General features: G+C 50.5%; 1 protein-coding gene across 1 annotated transcript; it reads right to left on the bottom strand.

The window, feature by feature from the left end:
* Window positions 1-10128: 10128 nt before the first annotated feature.
* On the bottom strand, window positions 10129-12477 carry LOC106044993 (E3 ubiquitin-protein ligase RNF13-like). Its single transcript, XM_048077801.2, has one exon. The coding sequence runs from the start codon at window positions 11524-11526 to the stop codon at window positions 10507-10509; it is 1020 nt and encodes a 339-aa protein (XP_047933758.2). The 5' UTR covers window positions 11527-12477; the 3' UTR covers window positions 10129-10506.
* Window positions 12478-18697: the final 6220 nt, after the last annotated feature.

Here is an 18697-nt window from a genome sequence, read left to right as displayed (position 1 = left end):
CAAAGCCGCTTTGTGTTTTGCATTGGTGCCTGCTGCCAGCGTCCCATGGGTGCTTCTTGCTTGCAAGGTGATTGCACGGACCCGTCATGCTGCTGTGCCAGGGTACATGGCAGGGCTGGGGGGGATGGGGTGGAGGGCTTGGAGCCCCTCCAGCCTCACTGCTAAGGCCTCCCCAGCTCGGGGTGGGCAGAGCTGGGTTGTGGTTTTGGGGGAAGCGTTTCCCTGCAAAGCAATGGGGGTTGTGGGCAGACCTCTGGCAACCGAGAGTGTTAATTAAACAAATGTTTGCTAGTGTATAAGGTGTCTTTATGCAAAACAGTCTCACAGAAGGTTGTGGTTCTACACGGAGTGCTTCTTGTTATTGCTGTAATGAGCTGCAGGTGGGGACGCAGAGGCTGGCTGGGTGTGGGGCCAAACTGGGGGATTCGGTAGCTCTGGGTCTGCCACCGAGGGGGGAAAAAATCAGCACGGCTGGCTGGGAGGCACCCAAAGCTCCCACCCTGCAGACTCCTCGCTCCTGACCGTGCCACCAGCTCTGGTGAAGCCTTGGGCTGCCGGCTGGTCCTCCTGGTGAAGTGAGGAAGGAGAGGATGAATCTGGCTCTGGAGGTAGTGGGGGAAGCGATTCTCACCTTGGCCGTTTGCAATTAGTTTAATGAAGCTGTTCGTGTGATATTGTTGCCCTCTATTGGACCCAGCCTGAACGGCTCGGTGGGTGCCACCAGGCCCGGCTTGCGTGGGGAAGGACTTGGGGCTTTTCCCCGGCTCTGAGAGAGGAGCGATGTTTCCCTGGGTAATGGCATTGGGATCCTTGGAGAGGGAGTTCTTGCTTGGAGCTATCGTGAGCAAAGAGCCAGAGCTAATGCCAGACGGAGGTAATGAGCCTTGCCGTGGACTTCAGTGGAATTTGGATCAGGCCATTTGCGGTCTCCGGGGATAAGTCGGTTCTGCGTTGTCTTAGCGATGGGCTGGAAACGTGCCCAAATTACTCACCGAGAGGCTTGTAACGTGAAGGGCCTCGCCTTCGCTCCCCCCTGCTGCTGTTGCTGCCCTTCTCAGAGCAAGATAGGAGCTCTGGGGTGGCACTGCAGGATGTAAGGTGCTCCTTGGAGCATCCTGCTTCAGGCAGGGAGGGCTGCAGCAAAGCCTGGGGTCCCAGCCAGGTTTCGCAGCCCGTACAGACCCGCTGGGCTCACTGTAAGGGCCTGGAGCTGGATGGGAAATGTGCAAACGCCGCTTTTATTCCTTCATGAATCTGCTATGGGACAGGCTCTCACTCCCTGCTACGAATGCTGGAAGTGTGCATGGGGGAATGGGGGCCCCAGGAGAGGCTCTGGGTGGGTGTCACCTGCAGGCTGTGACGGTGCTGCAGGAAGGTGCTGGGCAGAGCATGCTCCCCTCTGCTCCTGGGCACTGCGGTGTCCCGGGGCTGGCCAAGGCTTGGACACGGGCATCTCCTCAAGCCCGCAGCAGCCCATTTCAGTGGGGTGTCGGTGGGCTGGCCCCGTGGGATTGCCAGCCCAATAGAGCTAAAAGCCTTTTTAGCTGATTGATTCGATATTGGTTTTGAACTCTTTCCCAGCGTGCGATGCTTCACTTGTTGATGACAGGAGCACGGGGGGCTCAGCAGCTGCCAGGTGGGACCTGCGAGGGGCAGGCAGGGCTGGTCGGGGTGCCCCAAAGCATCCCCTTGTCCTCACCGGTCCCTTTGCTGGCTGCTCCTGCCAGCGGGATGCCGAGGGGCTGCATCACGACTTGGCTCCGCTCCACAAGGGAGAAGCCCTGTGGAGCTGGGGAAGCTCTGCTAGCCCGAGAGCAAAGGCACCAAAATAAACAGCGCTTCCCTGAACACTAAATATACGGGACTAGAAACGGCTTGCGTTTCTTTTTTTCTTTTAACTGAGAACAAGTAGGGAGAGTTGGAATAGCTGGGAGTGTTATAAATGATGACATGCCTTTGAACTAGCAGCTGGGTGAATGTCTCATCCCACGCTGTCTATGTTCATGCTCCCCTGTCATCTGCTTGCGAGGGCTAATAGAGATAAAACAATCTGAGGATGGATTTCCAGGCAGAACAGTTCTGCCAGGTGTCTCCTCATGCTGCAGCGAGGGACTTGGAAAAGGAAAAGAGAGGCCACTGTGCCAAAACCTACCTGGTGAAGTCGAGGGAGTAAATCTGAGGGATTTGGGAAAAGGAGGACGTGGTTGGGTTGACCTCTGGCTGCAAAGGATTGTGCCCTCAGCAAAACCTGAGGATCCTGCCCTGAAGAGGCATGGAAAATGTACGGCTTGTGCTGGAGAGCGAGTACAGGCTCTGATGGATTGCTTTGTGGGGCTGTGGTCCCACGGGCTGGGAGGACTGGACGTGGCTGTCGAAGTGCTGTTTGCTTTGCCTGCCACAAAGGCCTTTTTAAAGACTTGAGTAAATGTTTGCACAGCGATGCTCCTTGGGCACCATACACCTGTTCTAATTAGATATAATTTGTTTCGTGGAGCTCTTCTCCTCGCAGTGGAAATCCTGACCACGGGTGCTGACATTGGACTCTTCCCCAGACTGTCTGGTCCTGCATCTCTGCTTCAGGGCAGTGCCAGGACAGTGCCCTGAATAATCCTTTGGGCAACGCAGGGAAGGACTTAAGGGAGGTTCAGTAAAACAGTTTGGCTGTAAACCTCTGACTAGAAGAGTCAAGGCTCGATGAGGAGCTTGTTCCTGTTACCTTCCCCAGATAAAGCATTACTGGGGCAGTGGAGGGGCAGATCTGCCTCCAGCAGTCTCTGGGTCCTCTCCTGGCATCCTGCTCATCCCCAGGCAGTGAATTTGCCAAGGGAAAATTACCGATTTCACGGGGACCTGGGGATGCTCAGCCCCTGGTGGGGCTGCTGGATGGCACCAGCTGCACCCTCACCGTGGAGGAAGGCGGTTAGTTCGAGCCTGGGCAAAGCAGTGTGAAGACGCCAGAAGGTAAAGGGATGGGAAAACAGTGTCCTAAAAGCCAAGCGAGACAGCTCAGAGTTAGGCTCTGCACAGGGAAAGCCAAAGCTGAGGCAAGCAGGGAGACTTTTGGGCTGCAGGAGTGCTGCTTAGGGCTTGCTGGAGTGGCAGGGGAGTGCCCAGCTGTCACAGCAGCACAGGACAGTGCTATTTAGACCTGATTTTTCCTGGAAATGTCAGGTTAAGATGAAGGTTTTAATATATATTTCATTGACCAAAGCAAATGCATCTCATATACTAATTAAATGTGTGTCATCCAGCCAGCACTATTGCTAGGGTTATTTTTCTTGCTCCAGTGACGAATATGGCCAATTAAATCAACAATATCTCTTTGCTTGCATTCATTTTCTCTCTCCATCCCCTGCTTGAAGGAGAGGAAAACAAAGCTGGTGGTGGAAAGGGTCTTTAAACATCATGGGCAAAATACCTGGAGTCCTTCCCTTTGGACCACGAGGCTGTGGTGCAGCTTTTGCTGCAGGAGGCCAATGAGCAGTTTTAGCAGGTGCTGCTCCACAAGTGCTTTCTTCCCCCTTTATCCTTTTGGCCGAAATCTCTTGCTGACCTCTGGCTTAGCTCTGTGCCAGCTCTTGGTGTGTCTCCTTACAGTGCATGCCCCATCCTGTAATGCAGGTGAGCTGGGAGCATGGACTCTAACCATGGGTGGTGCCTCTTGTTCTGATGGAGCCAGATCTTCACACAGCCCCCAGATTTAAGTTTAATAAGGCTGAGCCCTTTGAGGGGTAACTTTTGCAGTCAGGTCTTCAGAGGGTGGATGGATTTGCCTTGGAAGGTCTTTAAACTTGTGGTGGGGTGAGAATCAGAAAGATGTTGAGGTTTCATCACGGGAAGAGATGTATTAAAAATGTTATTCCTGTGGCTCTGCAAAGCATGGCCATGGTGACTGTTACACCAGCTCTGTGCTGCCTGGGGAGGGGTCTGGATTGATGCACCGCTTTTCTGCTTATCTGGGTAAATGCTGTGCTGATGAATGAGGCCAGAGCTACTTATCAAAATCAATCAGGGCTCTGGTTAATTAGGACAGTCAGGGCCAGGTCAGTATTTTCCCTCTTTCCTCCAGCCTTGTGGCAGAGGGACACAAAGGTCAGAAGAAAAAAATTGGCTCAGGTCCCAATTCTTAGATGACTACAGTAGTTTACACTTAGTCAATAACCAGGAGTAATAAGGAGATGCTTTGTGGAATGGGTAAATAAGGAGGCTGGGATGTGTCCTCATCCTCCAAGCACTCTGTTCCCTGCCTCGAGAACGGGAGTTTTTTTACATGCACTCCATCCACCTTACTTTTTCTCTCTGAGAAGACTTTGGGGCTTCATTCACAGATAAATAAGCTGCATCACCCAAATTTTTCCAAGTTCCTGGTCCTTTCCTTCCCTCCCTGCCTTGGCAGCAGTACTGGCTGCTTCTCTCGGTAAGGCAGCTGTTGTGGGTGCTCACCTGTGGCCAGGGCTGGGGCAGTAAAAGTGCAGAATAGCCTTCCAAGAGGTAATGTTGCTGTTTCAAGACCTTCTTCGGTCTCCCTGGCAGTTTCTCAGTTCCTCCCTCCAGACTCTCAGCCTTCTCTACAGAGCCATTCCCACCCCCTGATTTCTGGGAGGTAAAGACATTTGTCTGAGTCAGCAGAAGACGATGTTTTTTTCCATTAGGATCACTGTCGCGTACTGCTCTTGGCACTCCAGGTGGGAGATGCCTCCACAGAGGACGCTTCCCAATGCCTGCGATGCCAGGATAGAAATAGGTACGTCCTCTCCTTCCCAGTGCTACTGGGGCTAGTGGGATCTGGCACTGGGGAGACTTTTTAACCTGCTGATAGATCATTTCTCAATTTTCTGGAATAGCATCTCTGCTGGTTTCCAGGGAGGGAAGAGATTTGTGGAGAAAGAATATTTTTGGGTAAGGGAAGGACTTCTTGTACCTGATCACGCCTCATCTCTTTAAGGGAGGTGTGGAATCAATCTTTGTGATTAAGCGAGAGAGCAGGTAGCTTGAAGCCTCTGAGACTTTGCAGTCTGCTCAGGTCTTGGTGCAGATGTAATGGGAAGTGCTGGATCTCTGTTTTCCATGCATGTTTGAAAGGGAAAAGTACCAAAAAAGAATTGTTCAACTGAAAAAGCAGACATGGAGCTAAGGTGTGAGCTCTGCAGGTAACAAGAAAGGAATGGGAGCAACACAGCAGAGCTGCATCTTGCTCCTTGTTTCCTTAGCATGGGACAGGCATGTATTTCCATCGGGACAAGGTGTGGGTGTTCCCTGGTATGGGCTTGACCACTGGCCCAGTGCTGCCAGCTGTAAGCATCTGTGCTGCAGCATTAGTGTGTGCAAACAAAGGCTGTGCGTGAGCTCAGAGCCGCTACAGTGGAAGCGGATTTGGTGAGTCAAGCTACTTTTTTTTTTTTTCGAAGCACTGATCCCATTTCCTTGTATTCTTAAGTAGCTTCAATCCATCTTACTGCATTACAGAAACTGTGTTGATTGTTCTACTGTAGTGACTAATAACCAGCCGTACTCTGCAGATTACCCCGGAGAGCTGGATTCCTGGCTTAGCTGTACCAGGCTTCCTGCGTGCAAAGACACCTCAGGGTAACCTGATTTTTTAAGGCACATATGAAGTTTTCTGCAAGCAGGAGAGAGAAGGGAGCACCACAGGGTGTGGGAAAGAGGCAGAAGGGAATAAGAGCAAGAGCAGAAAGGAGATGGGTTGGTGGAAGGGAGAAGTGGGTTTCAGAGCCTGGGGGTGGGAAAAACTTTGCCTGGAAAAGCAAGAGGCAGAGAAATAGAGGTTGGATGAAAGAAGAAAAGGAAAGAACTGGGAATTCTTCATAGCTCTTAGATCCTAAGGGCTATAAAGGGCCAACTGTATGTCCCCGTATGCTCGAGATGTTTTGGGAAGAACAGGGAGTTGCGTAGAGAAGCTGTTTGTTCCTGAAGCTCCCCGAAGCCCACTGCTCCTCGCAGAGAAACCGCAGAGCCAGCCCCCATCCCTGCTGCGAGGGAGCTGGCAGCCCGAATGCCTGGCTGAAGTGCTGGTGAGCATCTGTAAGGAAGGTCCTTTTGGTGAAAAGGTGACTCAGTATAAGTAATGCTGACCTTGTAAGAAGAAATAGGATGGTGTAGGAGGTGGGCGGTATGGCCTGAGGAAGGAAGGAAAGCTTCCATGCGTGTCAGCCTTTGGGTAACAGAGACTTCTGGCCCTGTGGCAAGCACATTCTGTCCTTCATCTCCTCCCTAGATGGATTTTGGAGATCAAAGGTAAGGCTCTCTGCTGCTGTAACGCTATTGATGTCAATTGGGCTGTGCCGCAGGGAAGTTGGCTCTCTCCTTCTAATTACAGTAGGTATTAAACTTGAGTCTTCAAGGTTGAAATTCCTACCTTTGGCCTGCACAGGATCCATAGATCACTCAAATCTCACTTAAACCCTCAAAGCAGTTCTTTAAATGTTGTTGTCAAGGCTTAGTGCTGGCTCTCAGCATGGGGAAAATGTCTCCACTGGACGGTTGCCCGTAGGCTGCACATGGGGTAATCAGCCACCCTAATTGCTCCCGGTGATCTATAGCATCGACGTTCTGGTGGTGAAGTCAATAGTTCCCAGTGCTGGGTCATCAGCTGCTTCCCTCTGGGTCACAGTCTGGTGACTCTCCCAGCAATATACTGAACCATGTTTGTGCGCGCACACAAAAAAAAAAAAAAATGCAGCAATAAAATGTGCAAGAAACTGCAAAGACCCCCCTGATAAATGAGATCTCAGTCATCCGCTGAGGCTGTGCCGGAACCTGGTTATTGCTTAATAGACTGAGTGCAGCGGAGCTTGAATTATGGGGGCAGAGGCTTGCTAAAAGGGGGGGCTCCTGGCAAATCCTTTAAGCACAATGTTTGGGTGCTAGATGTACCAGTGCTCCAGCCAGCACTGGTGCTCTGATCAAAACCATCCATGTTGGATCATCCTCAGCTCTTCTCATTCGGGCTTCTGGTAGGTTCGTCAGGGCTTTGGCTGCTCCTCTGAGCTGTTCCTGGCTGGATCCATGAGATTGCGTTCCCCTTCCCCCTCACTTTCCTTTTTTTCTGCATTAGGTTTGTCTAAAATTTTTCTAGGTAGCCTTTTCTGGCAGGAGTTGGCACCTCTGCGTATACAATTCCCCTTCTTCTTGAGCTCTGAGACACACAAACTGCGGTCCCTTTCCCAGCAGCAGCTCTCTTCTCATCCCTTGCCTCCTCTCTGTGATTCGGCGGCAATTTAACACACTGCTTTTACAGCACCTCTGCAGGAGCCACGAATCTTCCTGTAAGAACTGCCTGTGGCCTTTTCCAGACCTCACCCCCTGCACTTTTCCTCCTCTCCTGGTTCCCAGCCACCAGCAGCACGGTTGTGCTGGGCCAGCCCCGTCCCCACGCTGCTGTAGGATGCTCCATCAATGTCTGCGTGGTCAAACGCTCTGCCCCAGCGTGCCCCAGACCCTTCGTCCTCCTTTTTCCCTCTGGTGCACTGTCTGTGGCAGTTTATTTTCCACTCTGGGACAGTGCTACCTCCAGAGAAGTTAATAATCCTCATTCAGGCTCCAAGGGCTGCGTGTCCCACCCTGGCAATAAGCTAACCTCGCTGTGTTAGGAGTGCCATTAACGCTGATGGAGGGCAGTGGATCTGACAGCTGGAGGGCTGGAGGTCAGGTTTGCTATGGCACACACTTCAGATTTTCAGTGTGATAGGCTTTGATAACATTAAATGGACTGAAGAGCTGCTCTCTTACCCAGATCCTGTTCTTTTTTTTTCCTCTCCTTTTTAAATTAAGGCAATGCAGCATTGCGTTGTAAGAAGGATCTATTTTTCTACTGACCCATTTCAGTAAAATTCAGCCCCTCTAGAGCATGTGCTGCTTTGAAGGTGGAAAGAAACTGATAGATATTACGGGCACTACGATCAGCTCATCTCTCCTCATGCATATTACAGCCTGGAGAATTCCCCCCGGAGATTCTCCTCCTGAGCCCAGCACACTGCAGCTGGGTGACACTGTGCCTTCGTGTGACTATCTAAAACCACCTCAAGGTCTGGCTCAGGGGGCTTGTTCAATCACTTCATCCATCGCATGTGAGACCGTTGCTGGGGGACACGGCAGCCTGTTTTGGCCCATCGTACCCCCAGAAGGTTGAAAATACCTCTTCAGCCTCTCCCTGCCTGTCTGCAGCACCTGCGCTTGTTCAGACCTCAGCTGAGGGAGGACGAGGGCAGTGAGTGTGCTGAGACAGGAGCTGGGAGCGCTGCTGACATCCTTCTGTTTATTCCTTCCCTTTAGGGTCCTGGGGTCAGGTACCCAGCTACCTCCGCAGGGCCTGCGGACCCAGGGAGCTTTGAGGTCAGCTCCAGATGCTCAGGAGTGGATGAAGACATTTGTGCAGCCCAGCGAAGCTAGTCCTGTCTTTTTCAGAGCTGCTGACAGGAGAGTTACCTCCAGAAGGCAATTAAAGGCACCTAAATGAACTTCCTGCTGCTAATCACCCTCCGAAGGACCTGTCTCCTTCCCCAGATGGAGACGACTGCCTTTGCTTCCTCAGGCACCCTGAGGGGGTTCGTTCAGCAGTGGAAGTGATTTGTGGCTCCCAGGAGGCTGCACACCTTGCAGAGGAGGGCAGTTTTCTTGTGAAGTGACTCGAAAATCATTTTTCCCCATTTGTTCCACAAATGAAATGAAACAGCTCAGTCAGAGGACTTGCAGAAAGACTTGTTTCTGTCAAGTCCTTGGAAACGCCGTCATGTTTCATTCCAGGAGAAATTGGTTTGGAACTTCTCCACTGCAGAAGAAATTCTGAAACTGCAGTTTCCTCTTTTGATCCCACCTGAAGCCGCCCTGGTTTCCCCAGGGCAGGAGTGACAGAGCCAGGTCCAGCTTGTCTCTGGAAGTCCCATGTATTCACGTATTTTTCCCAGCCCACTCTAACACAAATACGATGTGTACACTTTCAAGATAAGCAAGTAATCTAGGTGCTATTTTCAAGTCTCCAAGATTTCTGTATTGCAGAGATCATGCTTCTCAGTTCTGCAGCATGATTTTTTCCCGACAGTCTTTTCTAAATCCTGGTCTTTGGAGTCTTAATGTAGCCACTCAATAGGAAAATACTTCAAGGCTGTAGGATTGTTTGCTGGCCCTAGTTGTGTTGTTGTTGTTGTATGGTCCTAATAGATAGATCTGATGACAGCACACTTCTGGGTACTGCCATAACTGTTTTATGTTTAGAGCAGAGCCTTTGATTTGGGAGGTTAGCCTTTGTACAGCTGTGAAGGTTTGATGTCTTGGTCACAGTATGTTAGAGCTGTTCACTTCCTTAATTTTTGGCATTTAGTAAAGAGGTTTTACGGCTTTCTTTTACACGAGATTAAATGCTAATATTGGTTTTGTGAGCGTTTCCAGCTCTGTATCCCCATATGCAGTTTGTGACTTGGCTGGCTGCCCCATCCACAGTGGGTGTTAGAGCCACCCGTACCAGCCTGCGGAGCCGGTGCTGATTTCTGCTCGTGCTTTAAAGCGGGATTGGGAAAGCATTCAGACCGCCTAAATAATATGACTGTGCCTGGTGTATCTGGAGAAGAGACGAAGATCTGTTTGCATCATGTTAGTACATCAATCCAGCAACCCTTAAGGTGCTTAGGCACATTTGGATAATGACCTGGAACAACCTAGGTAGCAGGAGGTTGCATGTACCTGTCACGTCAGCCTCTGCGAGCGTGCGAGATTGCCAGCCACCAGGCAAACGCAGCCAATTACGCCACGCTCAGAAGCATTTCATTCTTTTTCCATCTACCCAGCTCCACTAAGTGAATCCTGCTGTAAAGACCTCTACCTCCCGCTGGCATCACCTCCCGGCTGAGGAGATGGTGTTTAAAGTGCCCTCAATATTTCTGGAGCAGTTTTTCAACCCGTGCAGTTAAAGGCCAGGCTACCCTCTGCGGTGGGCTGTGCTGAGCCACCCGACGCGTGGGGACAGCGTGTGTCAGTGTGCGGCGTGACAAGGAGGTGCTGGGGGCTTGCAGGCCTTGTTTTACCCCTAACGGGAAGGGACTTGCTTTATGCCTTAGTACCTGACATTTTTTTCCTCTCTGTATTGTGGCTTGTCAGGCTAGGAAGCGGTTCGTGCTCTCTGCAATACACGGGATGGTTCTCACCTGGGATTTTTGGGCAACACTCAAAGCAAGATTCAGTGTGTGTGTGTGCTTGTGTATCCATGCACAGGTATTTTGGGAGGGAATTGAGGAAGCTTCCTAGCAGACATAAGCCAGCTCCCATACCTGATGTTCTTAAATCCCTGCTTCTCCCCTGTTGCCCTGGCTTAAGGAATTTTTGATATTTCCAGCTGGGATTTTATGCCTTGTTGTGGTGGGGGACCCGGGGAAGGGAGCCAAAACTGCAGTGTTCATTGCTTGCTTCCCAGTAAAAGCTAGCCTGGAGCAGGAGCTGAGGGAAAGCACAGGGGAAGTTTTCCTTGGTTTAATGATAACTTATCCAACTCACAGCTCAAATGGTGCTGTTCTCCAGAGAATTAAAGCACTCCCCTTCCACTGAGCTTGCATTGTCTTGCTCCCCATCTCCATATTCGTCATCTTCATACTCTTCTCTGAAAGCGTCATATTCTTGGCCCCGCTCCTCCTCCTCTTCCTCCTCATTCACATCCTCGTGAGCCTGTTCTAGCAGGAGCTCACCTTGCCCGTGGGTGTTCACGGGCTGCTTGCAGAAGGGACATGTCTTCTTCCCGGTCTGGGTGTGGAGCCAGGTGTCAATGCAGCCGCAGTGGTAAGCGTGGGAACAGGACAGGATCTTCAGGAGGTCCCCTTCCTTGTACTCTGACATGCAGATCACACAGCTCTCGTGCTTGTCTCCCAGCTTGTAAGTACACAGCTTTATCTTACGAGCCTTCTTGCACCACCTTATGCCAACCATAATTGAGATAGTGGTGATAATGATGTAGAACATGTCCCGCATGATGCGAGTGTCCTGCAGCATTTTAGCATTGCCTTGATAAGGAGCAAAATAGTATTTGGGTGGTAGAAGTCTGATGTATGCCCCTTTCTCGCATTGCGAAGTCTTTTCCATGTGAAGGGAGACAGATTCTCCGGTGAAGAGTGATGGTATTTCAATCTGCTGCTGGATTTCTTTGTCATCAGACGTCATGGTGATCAGCTGCTCCGAATCCACGTTGTACACAACAGCAGCTTGGTAGCCAGCCTGCTGGGCGTGGAGGACCTTCTCAGCAAAGGAGCAGCCGCACCCCTGGATGAGCGCAATGTATTTCTCTGAGGCCTTCCTTGGTGCTGGAGGATTCTCTACGGCGTGGCAAGCATTTGGTGGTATCGCCCTCATCAGGTACCCTGCCAGCCCTTCTGCCGGGAGCTGTGGCCCAAAGCATGCGGGCAGGGCTTTGTACACAACGCACTTGGAGCTGTCATTGTAAGCCACGTGGCCAAAGGCTTCTGCAACGGCAACCTCGTGGAAGAAGGTGGCAACCACAAAGTAAAGGAGCTGGAGCTGAAGACTCATGTTGAGTGCAGTTGGGTAGCTCTGAAAACAGATTTCCAGGCTAGTCCCAAAGGAAAATTGTGAGAGACAGTCACAGAAGAATTATCCCAGCTGGCTGTTACCACTGTGCCATGACTTGGAGCCACAGCAGGGTGGAGATGAAACAGTTTCTGCTGGTTCTTCTTAGGTTTGGTGGTTCCCAGGATACAACTCGTCTCTCTTCTGCTGTCTCCAGCTGCTAAGCAGCACCCTTACATCATATCTGCAGGTCTGTGACATCACCTGGTCGCTGTGTTCCATACCAGGGAGATGTGGCATTACTGCCAATGTGCTTAAACCACTCTTTCCCCTTCCTTTTTGGTCTGCTCCATGCATGTGGCTTCTGGTTTCATTCCCCTCTAAGTACAGATAGGATGCTGGTTTCTCTCATCTGGTAGATACGCAGGTAGAATGAACGAGCCTCCCCACCAGCACCGTGCCCACTGCAGACTGGGATGCTTTGTGCTGGTGGCCAAAGCAGTGTCTGGAAAATGCAGCAGAGTGGGAGCGAGCTGTTAGGCTTGGCCACCATCTGCCGCTGGAGGTGCACGTGGCAGCTCAAATTGGTCTGCTGAAAGTGTTCTTTTTCCTTAAAATCATAATCTTTGAACCGATACCAAACCAAACAAATTGCTTAGGGTAGAAGGTTTTTTTTTTTTTTCCATTTGAAATAAGTCAATCACTAACTGTCAGTCAAAAATTGCTGCTAGCAGAAGTTGAAAATCTCTGTGTGGCCTCACTCTCTGCCATTAGCCAAACTTCTATGAGAGCGGATCCACCTTCAAGGGACCTGATGAGCAGCCAGATTTGCTGGGGCTGAGCTCGCAGGACTCCTGTTGGGGTGGGTGAGCCTGGGAGGACTGCTGTCTTGTGCTTGAGCTTTTACCTTATTCACTTTAAAATCTCACCTGCAGGAATCAAATGACTGAAGGAAGACTTTAGCTTCTAGCTATAAATACAGATTTAAAATTTGAGTGATGTAAAAATATGATGTGAAATAGCTGAAAAGGGGATTGGAAGGCATGAGGACAAGTGTTGTCCGTTCCTCCCGGAGTGACAACGCAGCTCTCATCTTTCAGGCAATTCCCACCTCCAATGGTGAGTGCTCTGTGCCCAGAGGAACACCAGCCTGATGGGGAAGCAATAGCTCTCCTAGTTGTCGGAGCAAACTAGCAGTGAATATGCAGTGAACCCAGGTCAGTTCTGAACCACAAATCCCTAAAAACCTGTACCTTTTAACAAACAACCCTTTTTGTTTAACAGTCCACTTGGGAGTAGCCCCGTGGTTCCCATTGCAGTTGTGTTGGACCCAAAGTTAAAAAAAAAAAAAAAAAATCACTTGTGTACTAGGCAACTGATTTGTTACTAGCCCCCTTGGGCTCTGCTTGAGACAGATTTCACTGGGAAAAGAGCTACAGAAAATGTCAGCAGACAGTGTGTGTGTGTGCCAGAGACTCCCAGCAGCTGTGATTTCAAATTGATTTTATTTTCCCCTCATCTAAAGAGTTTTACGCTCACAGGGAGGCATTTTGTTGCATTTAAAAACAAGGGAAAGGTTTGGGGAGGGGGTTGAAGCCAAAGACTCTGAAGCACAATGAGATGAAGAAAATGGAGGTACACCGGCAGAACTTTTTGAGGGTTCATTTTTGGCTTGGTCTTACAGTCCCTGTGATGGCATCCATCATCCTCGTTTCTTTACTTGCGCTCAGCTCTCTATTTTTGCCTCCAGATCGAAGCTTTATGTACTGCCAGTCACTGCTGCCTGACTTAGGGGCAGGTCTGTCTGTGGGGTTGGACAAGGAGCAATGCATCTGTACTTGAGCTCTGACATATGTGGGACTAAGGAAGGATTCCCGTTGTTTTCTGTGCAGATGCTATGCTGTACTATCTTCAGCTCTGGCTGTGTACTGTTATCTTCTGGCTGCTCCAGCGCCATTTCTTATATCCTGTATCAGCAAGGCATGAGCAGCCATCCTGGCTCCCTCACCAAGCGGCTCCCTCACCAAGCCCTTGGATAGAAGGAGAAATCAGGTGTTAGTGTCCAGCCTGGATCTCAGTAACTCCTAGCAGTACCCCAAAGTGAGCTGTTGGTAAAAGTACAGATCCTCTTGAAGAGGCTGGACAGTGACGAAGAGGAGAACAGGATACAGACAAGACCAGAGAGGAGGGCTTTAGAAAAACTTAGGCCAAGATGGCCTTCAATCCAAGGGCCAAAGTGGTGCCCTATCCTCTGTGGTTTCCCCCCTGTGCTGTCTGTTTGCATCGCTGCTGCCTGCCTCCTTCATCACCAGTGCCCTGGAGGCTTTGGCTCCTGCTGGCTGAGGTTGAGCCGCACTTCCTACACGTGTGTGGGACTGTGCCAGGCTATCCAGAAGGCCTCTCCAGCCCCATGCTGCGTTCATTACAGCCAGCACTGAACTCTCCTTCTCGTTGCGCCCTACCCCTGTAACATTCATCTGTTAAATACATTGCAGATGCTCCTGGACATATTCTTGACCCATTTCCTCTGGAGTCCCTGCAATCTACTTTGTCAGAATAATTGCAATTTATTTAAATGTCAACAAGCCACACGTGGGAGAAAGCAGTTGTGTGCAAGAGCAGAGCAATTACAGGGAACGGGTCCCATTTTACCACTTGAACAAAGATCCAAGCTAGAAGAAAGGAAAAGACCATTTACCTCTGTTAACTCATCACTTACCCCACCACTCCTGAAGTCCCCGTGTTCTTTTATGCTCCTTCTTCGGGGCTATGACTTCATGCAGGAATAGGGATCTAAAACTATCTCCTCTTTCTGCTTGTACTCCACAGAAAAAAGGTTTGCTAAATCCGGAGGAATTTGGTGTTGATTTAGACCCTACATAACTGCTAGCACAATCTAACCCTTGTCCTGCCCAAATAGCTTAAACTGTAACAGAGATGCCAAGAAGACTGACTGATGTGGACATCATTATAATTCCAACAAAAGATTCATTACAGGTGCCTGATCCAGCATTGATTTAACTTGGAGAATAAGTCTAGATTTTTTTTTTCTCTGAGGTTTTTGCAGCATGAAAAGAGCAGCCTGGCAGTGCTATGATGTGAGTTTGTACATAATCAGACTTCTTGTCCTTTATCTGTATTAGGTCGGTCTCTAAGGTCCACAGGCAGTGGCATTGTACAGACAAAACAGCAGACTCTCGCTGCCCTGAACAGCCAAAGGCCAGGAGCACAAAAAGCCATTGTGGGGTTAAATGCAGGGCTCAAGACATCTTGGCAGGTATCCCTGGTTCTAGCTCGGTGCCCTTCTTATCAGGGCATGCCGCTCCTCTGGGGTTGTGCTATAGGATTAGAGAGGACCAGGCTCATGGAGTGAAATGCCAGTGATTTGCTGTGAAGGAAGATCTGGGGCCATCTAGTGACCTTCCAGTGAAAACCTTTCTGCTCCCAGTGCTCCCAGTTCTTTTTTAAAGAAAGATATGTGGGACATGCTTCCACCCTCCTGCTGACTGAGCAAGTCCCCAGCTCTGCAGCAAGCTGGCTGGAAGGCAGACTTGCACCCTGTAGTTAATGATTTTTTTTTTTTTTGCTAGGAGCTGATTTAGAAACTGGTGCATGTAACCACCTCCTTTCATCTAGGATCAAAGGAAAGAATGACCCATGTCTTTACTGAATAGATAGCTGAAACAGAGTCACCACCCAAAACATTGTTAGGTAGATGAGAAATGGAGTCGTGTGTGGGGAAAGTTTTTGTGCCTTGCTGTTTGTGAGAAGGGAAGTGAGAGAGGAATGGAGAGCAGGTTTGCTGGAGCTCTGCAAGCCCTGCTTGTGTGCGCCATTCCCTACACGTGTCTCAGCGTCGTGTGCTCTTGTGCTCTGCCAGGTGTCTCTCCTGGATTTCCCAGGGGTCCAGGCAATCTCTCCTCTGTGTTATTACCTAGTACAAGCATGATAATCTGGGCCCTAATGCATACAGAAGATTATAAGGCAGTGATTTATGGACCTGCTACAAAAGTACCCATAATCGGCTAATGCTCACAATTAAAAAAGGCAGTTGAGCAAATCTGGGCCATTGCAACTTGGTACCCATGTCTGGAAATGGATTCTAGTTCCAGCTGTTTGCCTTGCAACGGAGGGAGACATCATCTTTATTAGATACTGGTGCCGGCAATATCATCTTGCCTTTTCTACTTTTGGCAAAATGCCCTGAAAATCTTGGACATAAAGCAAAAACATCCTCTCCATTTAGCAGCTTTTTGTTCTTTTTAAACTATATGGTTGAAAAAAAGAAAAAGGAATGTAGAGTGCTTGTTTCATCAACCTAGGCTTTGTGCTAAAAGTTACCTGTTAATTGCAGTAATTGGACCCTTCGTTGGAATAAACCTGTTTGTGCAGGCTTTTAGGAGTGAGAGCTTCAGAAACAGAGTGGAAGGAGGAACCTCAAGTCAGGCCATCCACGGGCTTGGCAAGAGCTAGTGTGTGCTGCTGCTTCTGTTCTGCGGTTGTGGACCTCACAAATCTTCTAGATTGAAGTCCATCCAAACCGGGCAGAGCCAAGGATATGCGCTCAATACTTCATTTGTCCTTTCAGTCTTTATTCCCTACCCGCACATTTCCGATTGTTTTTAATCCAGTGCTGTGTTTATGCTTCCCGAGAGGCATTGGCTGGAGTTTGAGTTGCAAGGAGGGGGTGGAAGACAGTAGGAGAGTGTATGGGGGGGGCTTGATTTTCCAGGGAGCAGTTTGGATGAGCCTTCCTGGGTTATTCCTACTCACTGTTGTGTGCATGGAGGGGGATCAGCGCTACCGCGGTCACACTGCGCAAGCAGAGGGGACATGTCTTGCTCCCGGGCTGAGCGCAGTGCCACAGGTCGATGCACTTGCTGTGGTAGGCGTGGGTGCAGGAGAGCAGCTTCAGGGCCTCACGGGGCTTGTACGCCTGCAGACAGATGGCACACTGAGGGTGGTGGACGGCCCTCCAGACCTCGCTGGGGGGCATCTCTGGATGTTGTCCTTTGCTCTGGTGTTTGTTCCACCTCCAGCTTCGGTACCTCTTCAGGCATCTCGCAAGAATCTGGATGCCTGTTAACATGGTGACCAGGAAGCTGGCGACCTTGCAGACGGGCAGGATCAGGCTGTAATAAAGGTCTGGATAGCAGGTGAAGCACCTCCAGGCACAACAGCCAGAGCTCCCACCAGCATTGTTCCAGAAGCAGCGCTTATCTTGGAGGATAACAGCCCCTTGCTCTGCCTGTCCCGTCTTCCTCTGAAGCTTGGCACCTACCTCTGTGACAAAGGCTGCAATGAACCCTCCCTCGACCTCCTTATCACCTGGTGCCACATCCCTGAAGCCTTGTGCCTTGGTGGTGGCCTTGTGCCCACCTCGCCAAGCATGAGGGGCCTCAGCCCGGTGGCACTGGGGGCTGAGGGCTGAGGAATCTGCTTGGGCACTGCCGGGAGGGGGGCTGGCCGCCATCCCGCCCTCCATGAGGGGCAGCTCCAGGCCTGCAGCGAGAGCCAGGCCTCCTGGTCTGGTGCTGTTGCCATGGCCGCTGTCGGCCAGCTGGAAGCACAAGAGCACAGTGGTCACACAGAAGGGGGACCAGAAAGGGTCCCACATGCTGGGGACAACAGGGACCTGGGACTGGGGTGCCCTTGTCCCCAGGCGGAGGCCCTTGGTGGGCGCCTCAGGCAGCCCAGACCTGCCGCCACCTTCCGGAAGCTTCTCCCTCCTTCTGCCCAGGGTACCCGTGGTGGGGCCTCCACCTTCCTCTCACAGCTCTTCCACAGATTCCATCTTTTCACCTTCAATTTTATTCCTCCTCCGTATTTCTTTCTTTCTTCCTCTGGTGCATCACGGCAATAGTGCCTTGCAATGCGGAACTGCAGCTCAGAGGAAGCTGTTTCATGGGGTAGAATGTGTTTTTCTCCCTGTGGGGTGCACAGAGGATTTTGTCTGTAAAAAAAAAAAAAAAAAAAAAAAAAAAAGCAGAGATGGGCAAAAAACTGTTTCTGCCCGTCTCATGGCTACAAACCCAGTTTGCCCCTCCTCCATGGTGCTCCAGTGAAGCCAAAGTCACAGCAGCTCTCCATCCTGCTCTCCTTGCAAGGCTATGCTGTGATGATGAGGGTGCACACTCTTCTGGGTGTTTCTGATCTTTCTTTTCACTTTTGTCCTATTTTCATCACTTTTCCTCCCCAAAACCTTCTCCCCATCCCACAATGTTCACCTGGGAGCAACCACACCTACAGGACTAGGTGCCCTGATTTCCCCCTGACCATCAGAACCATTTTTTAGCTTGTCCATGACTTCCCAGCGCATAAACCCTTGCCTAAATTTCTCTCTGTGTTTATTCCTGTATCCCCATCGCTCCTCCTCTCTGGGGGTGCTGCAGAGAGTTGTGTGCCCGCCCCACGGAGCTGGCGGTACGGCAGAGCTGGGAGCGAGGTTCCCTGGGGTAATCTGCAAAGTACAAGTTGTTATTACCCACTACAGCAGAACAATCAGCACGGGCTCTGTAATGCAGTAAGATGGATTGAAGCTGCTTAAGACCGGAGGAAAATGGAATCGCTGCCTTACAGAAAGAAGTTGAGCTCCCGCAATCCACCGCTGATGAATGATGAGACCTGAGCAAAAGCCCAGATTTGAAAATTGCTGGATTTGGGGAGTGAGATAGGATTGTGCAACAGGAGCCAGAATCAGCCCTGAATCACTGCTTGGTACCGCCACGTGCCAGGTCCATCTTGTAAAGGTAACTCTCTTCAAGTGCAGCTATTTTCCGGATAGTTGCAGTAGAGATTCAGCCATCTTACATTGCTCAAGCGTGATTAGAGCCAGTGCAGCCCTTCAGAGGCCCCCTTTTTTTGTGACAGCTGCCCTGCAAGGCACCGACAGCCTCCTACAGTGCTACTGCGAGGCAGGTGTGGGGTTTCTATGCTGCTGACAGAGCTCTGCGTCGAGGCTCTCACCACCTCTAAAGCTCTGTGCCAGACCACAGCCAACACATCCCCATGTCAGGACTTAATAGTCGAGTGACACAGAGCCCCTTTTGCAAGCACTGTGCAGGTCTGTGCTGCTTGACCTGCCTTGCTCATCCTTGATGCTGGTTTGTCATGGAAGAGGAGTTGGAAAACCAGCATTGCTTGGAAAAGCAGTAAGACACAGCTCGTTCAGACT

Source organism: Anser cygnoides, chromosome 27 (genome assembly GCF_040182565.1).
Source record: "Anser cygnoides isolate HZ-2024a breed goose chromosome 27, Taihu_goose_T2T_genome, whole genome shotgun sequence".
Lineage (NCBI taxonomy): Eukaryota > Metazoa > Chordata > Aves > Anseriformes > Anatidae > Anser > Anser cygnoides.
The sequence above is the reverse complement of the archived record's forward strand: the minus strand, read 5'-3'. Positions and strand labels throughout refer to the sequence as shown.

Bases quoted from the DNA above. Each gene is read 5' to 3' on its own strand.
- LOC106044993 (XM_048077801.2), bottom strand. From the start codon at position 11,526: ATGAGTCTTCAGCTCCAGCTCCTTTACTTTGTGGTTGCCACCTTCTTC.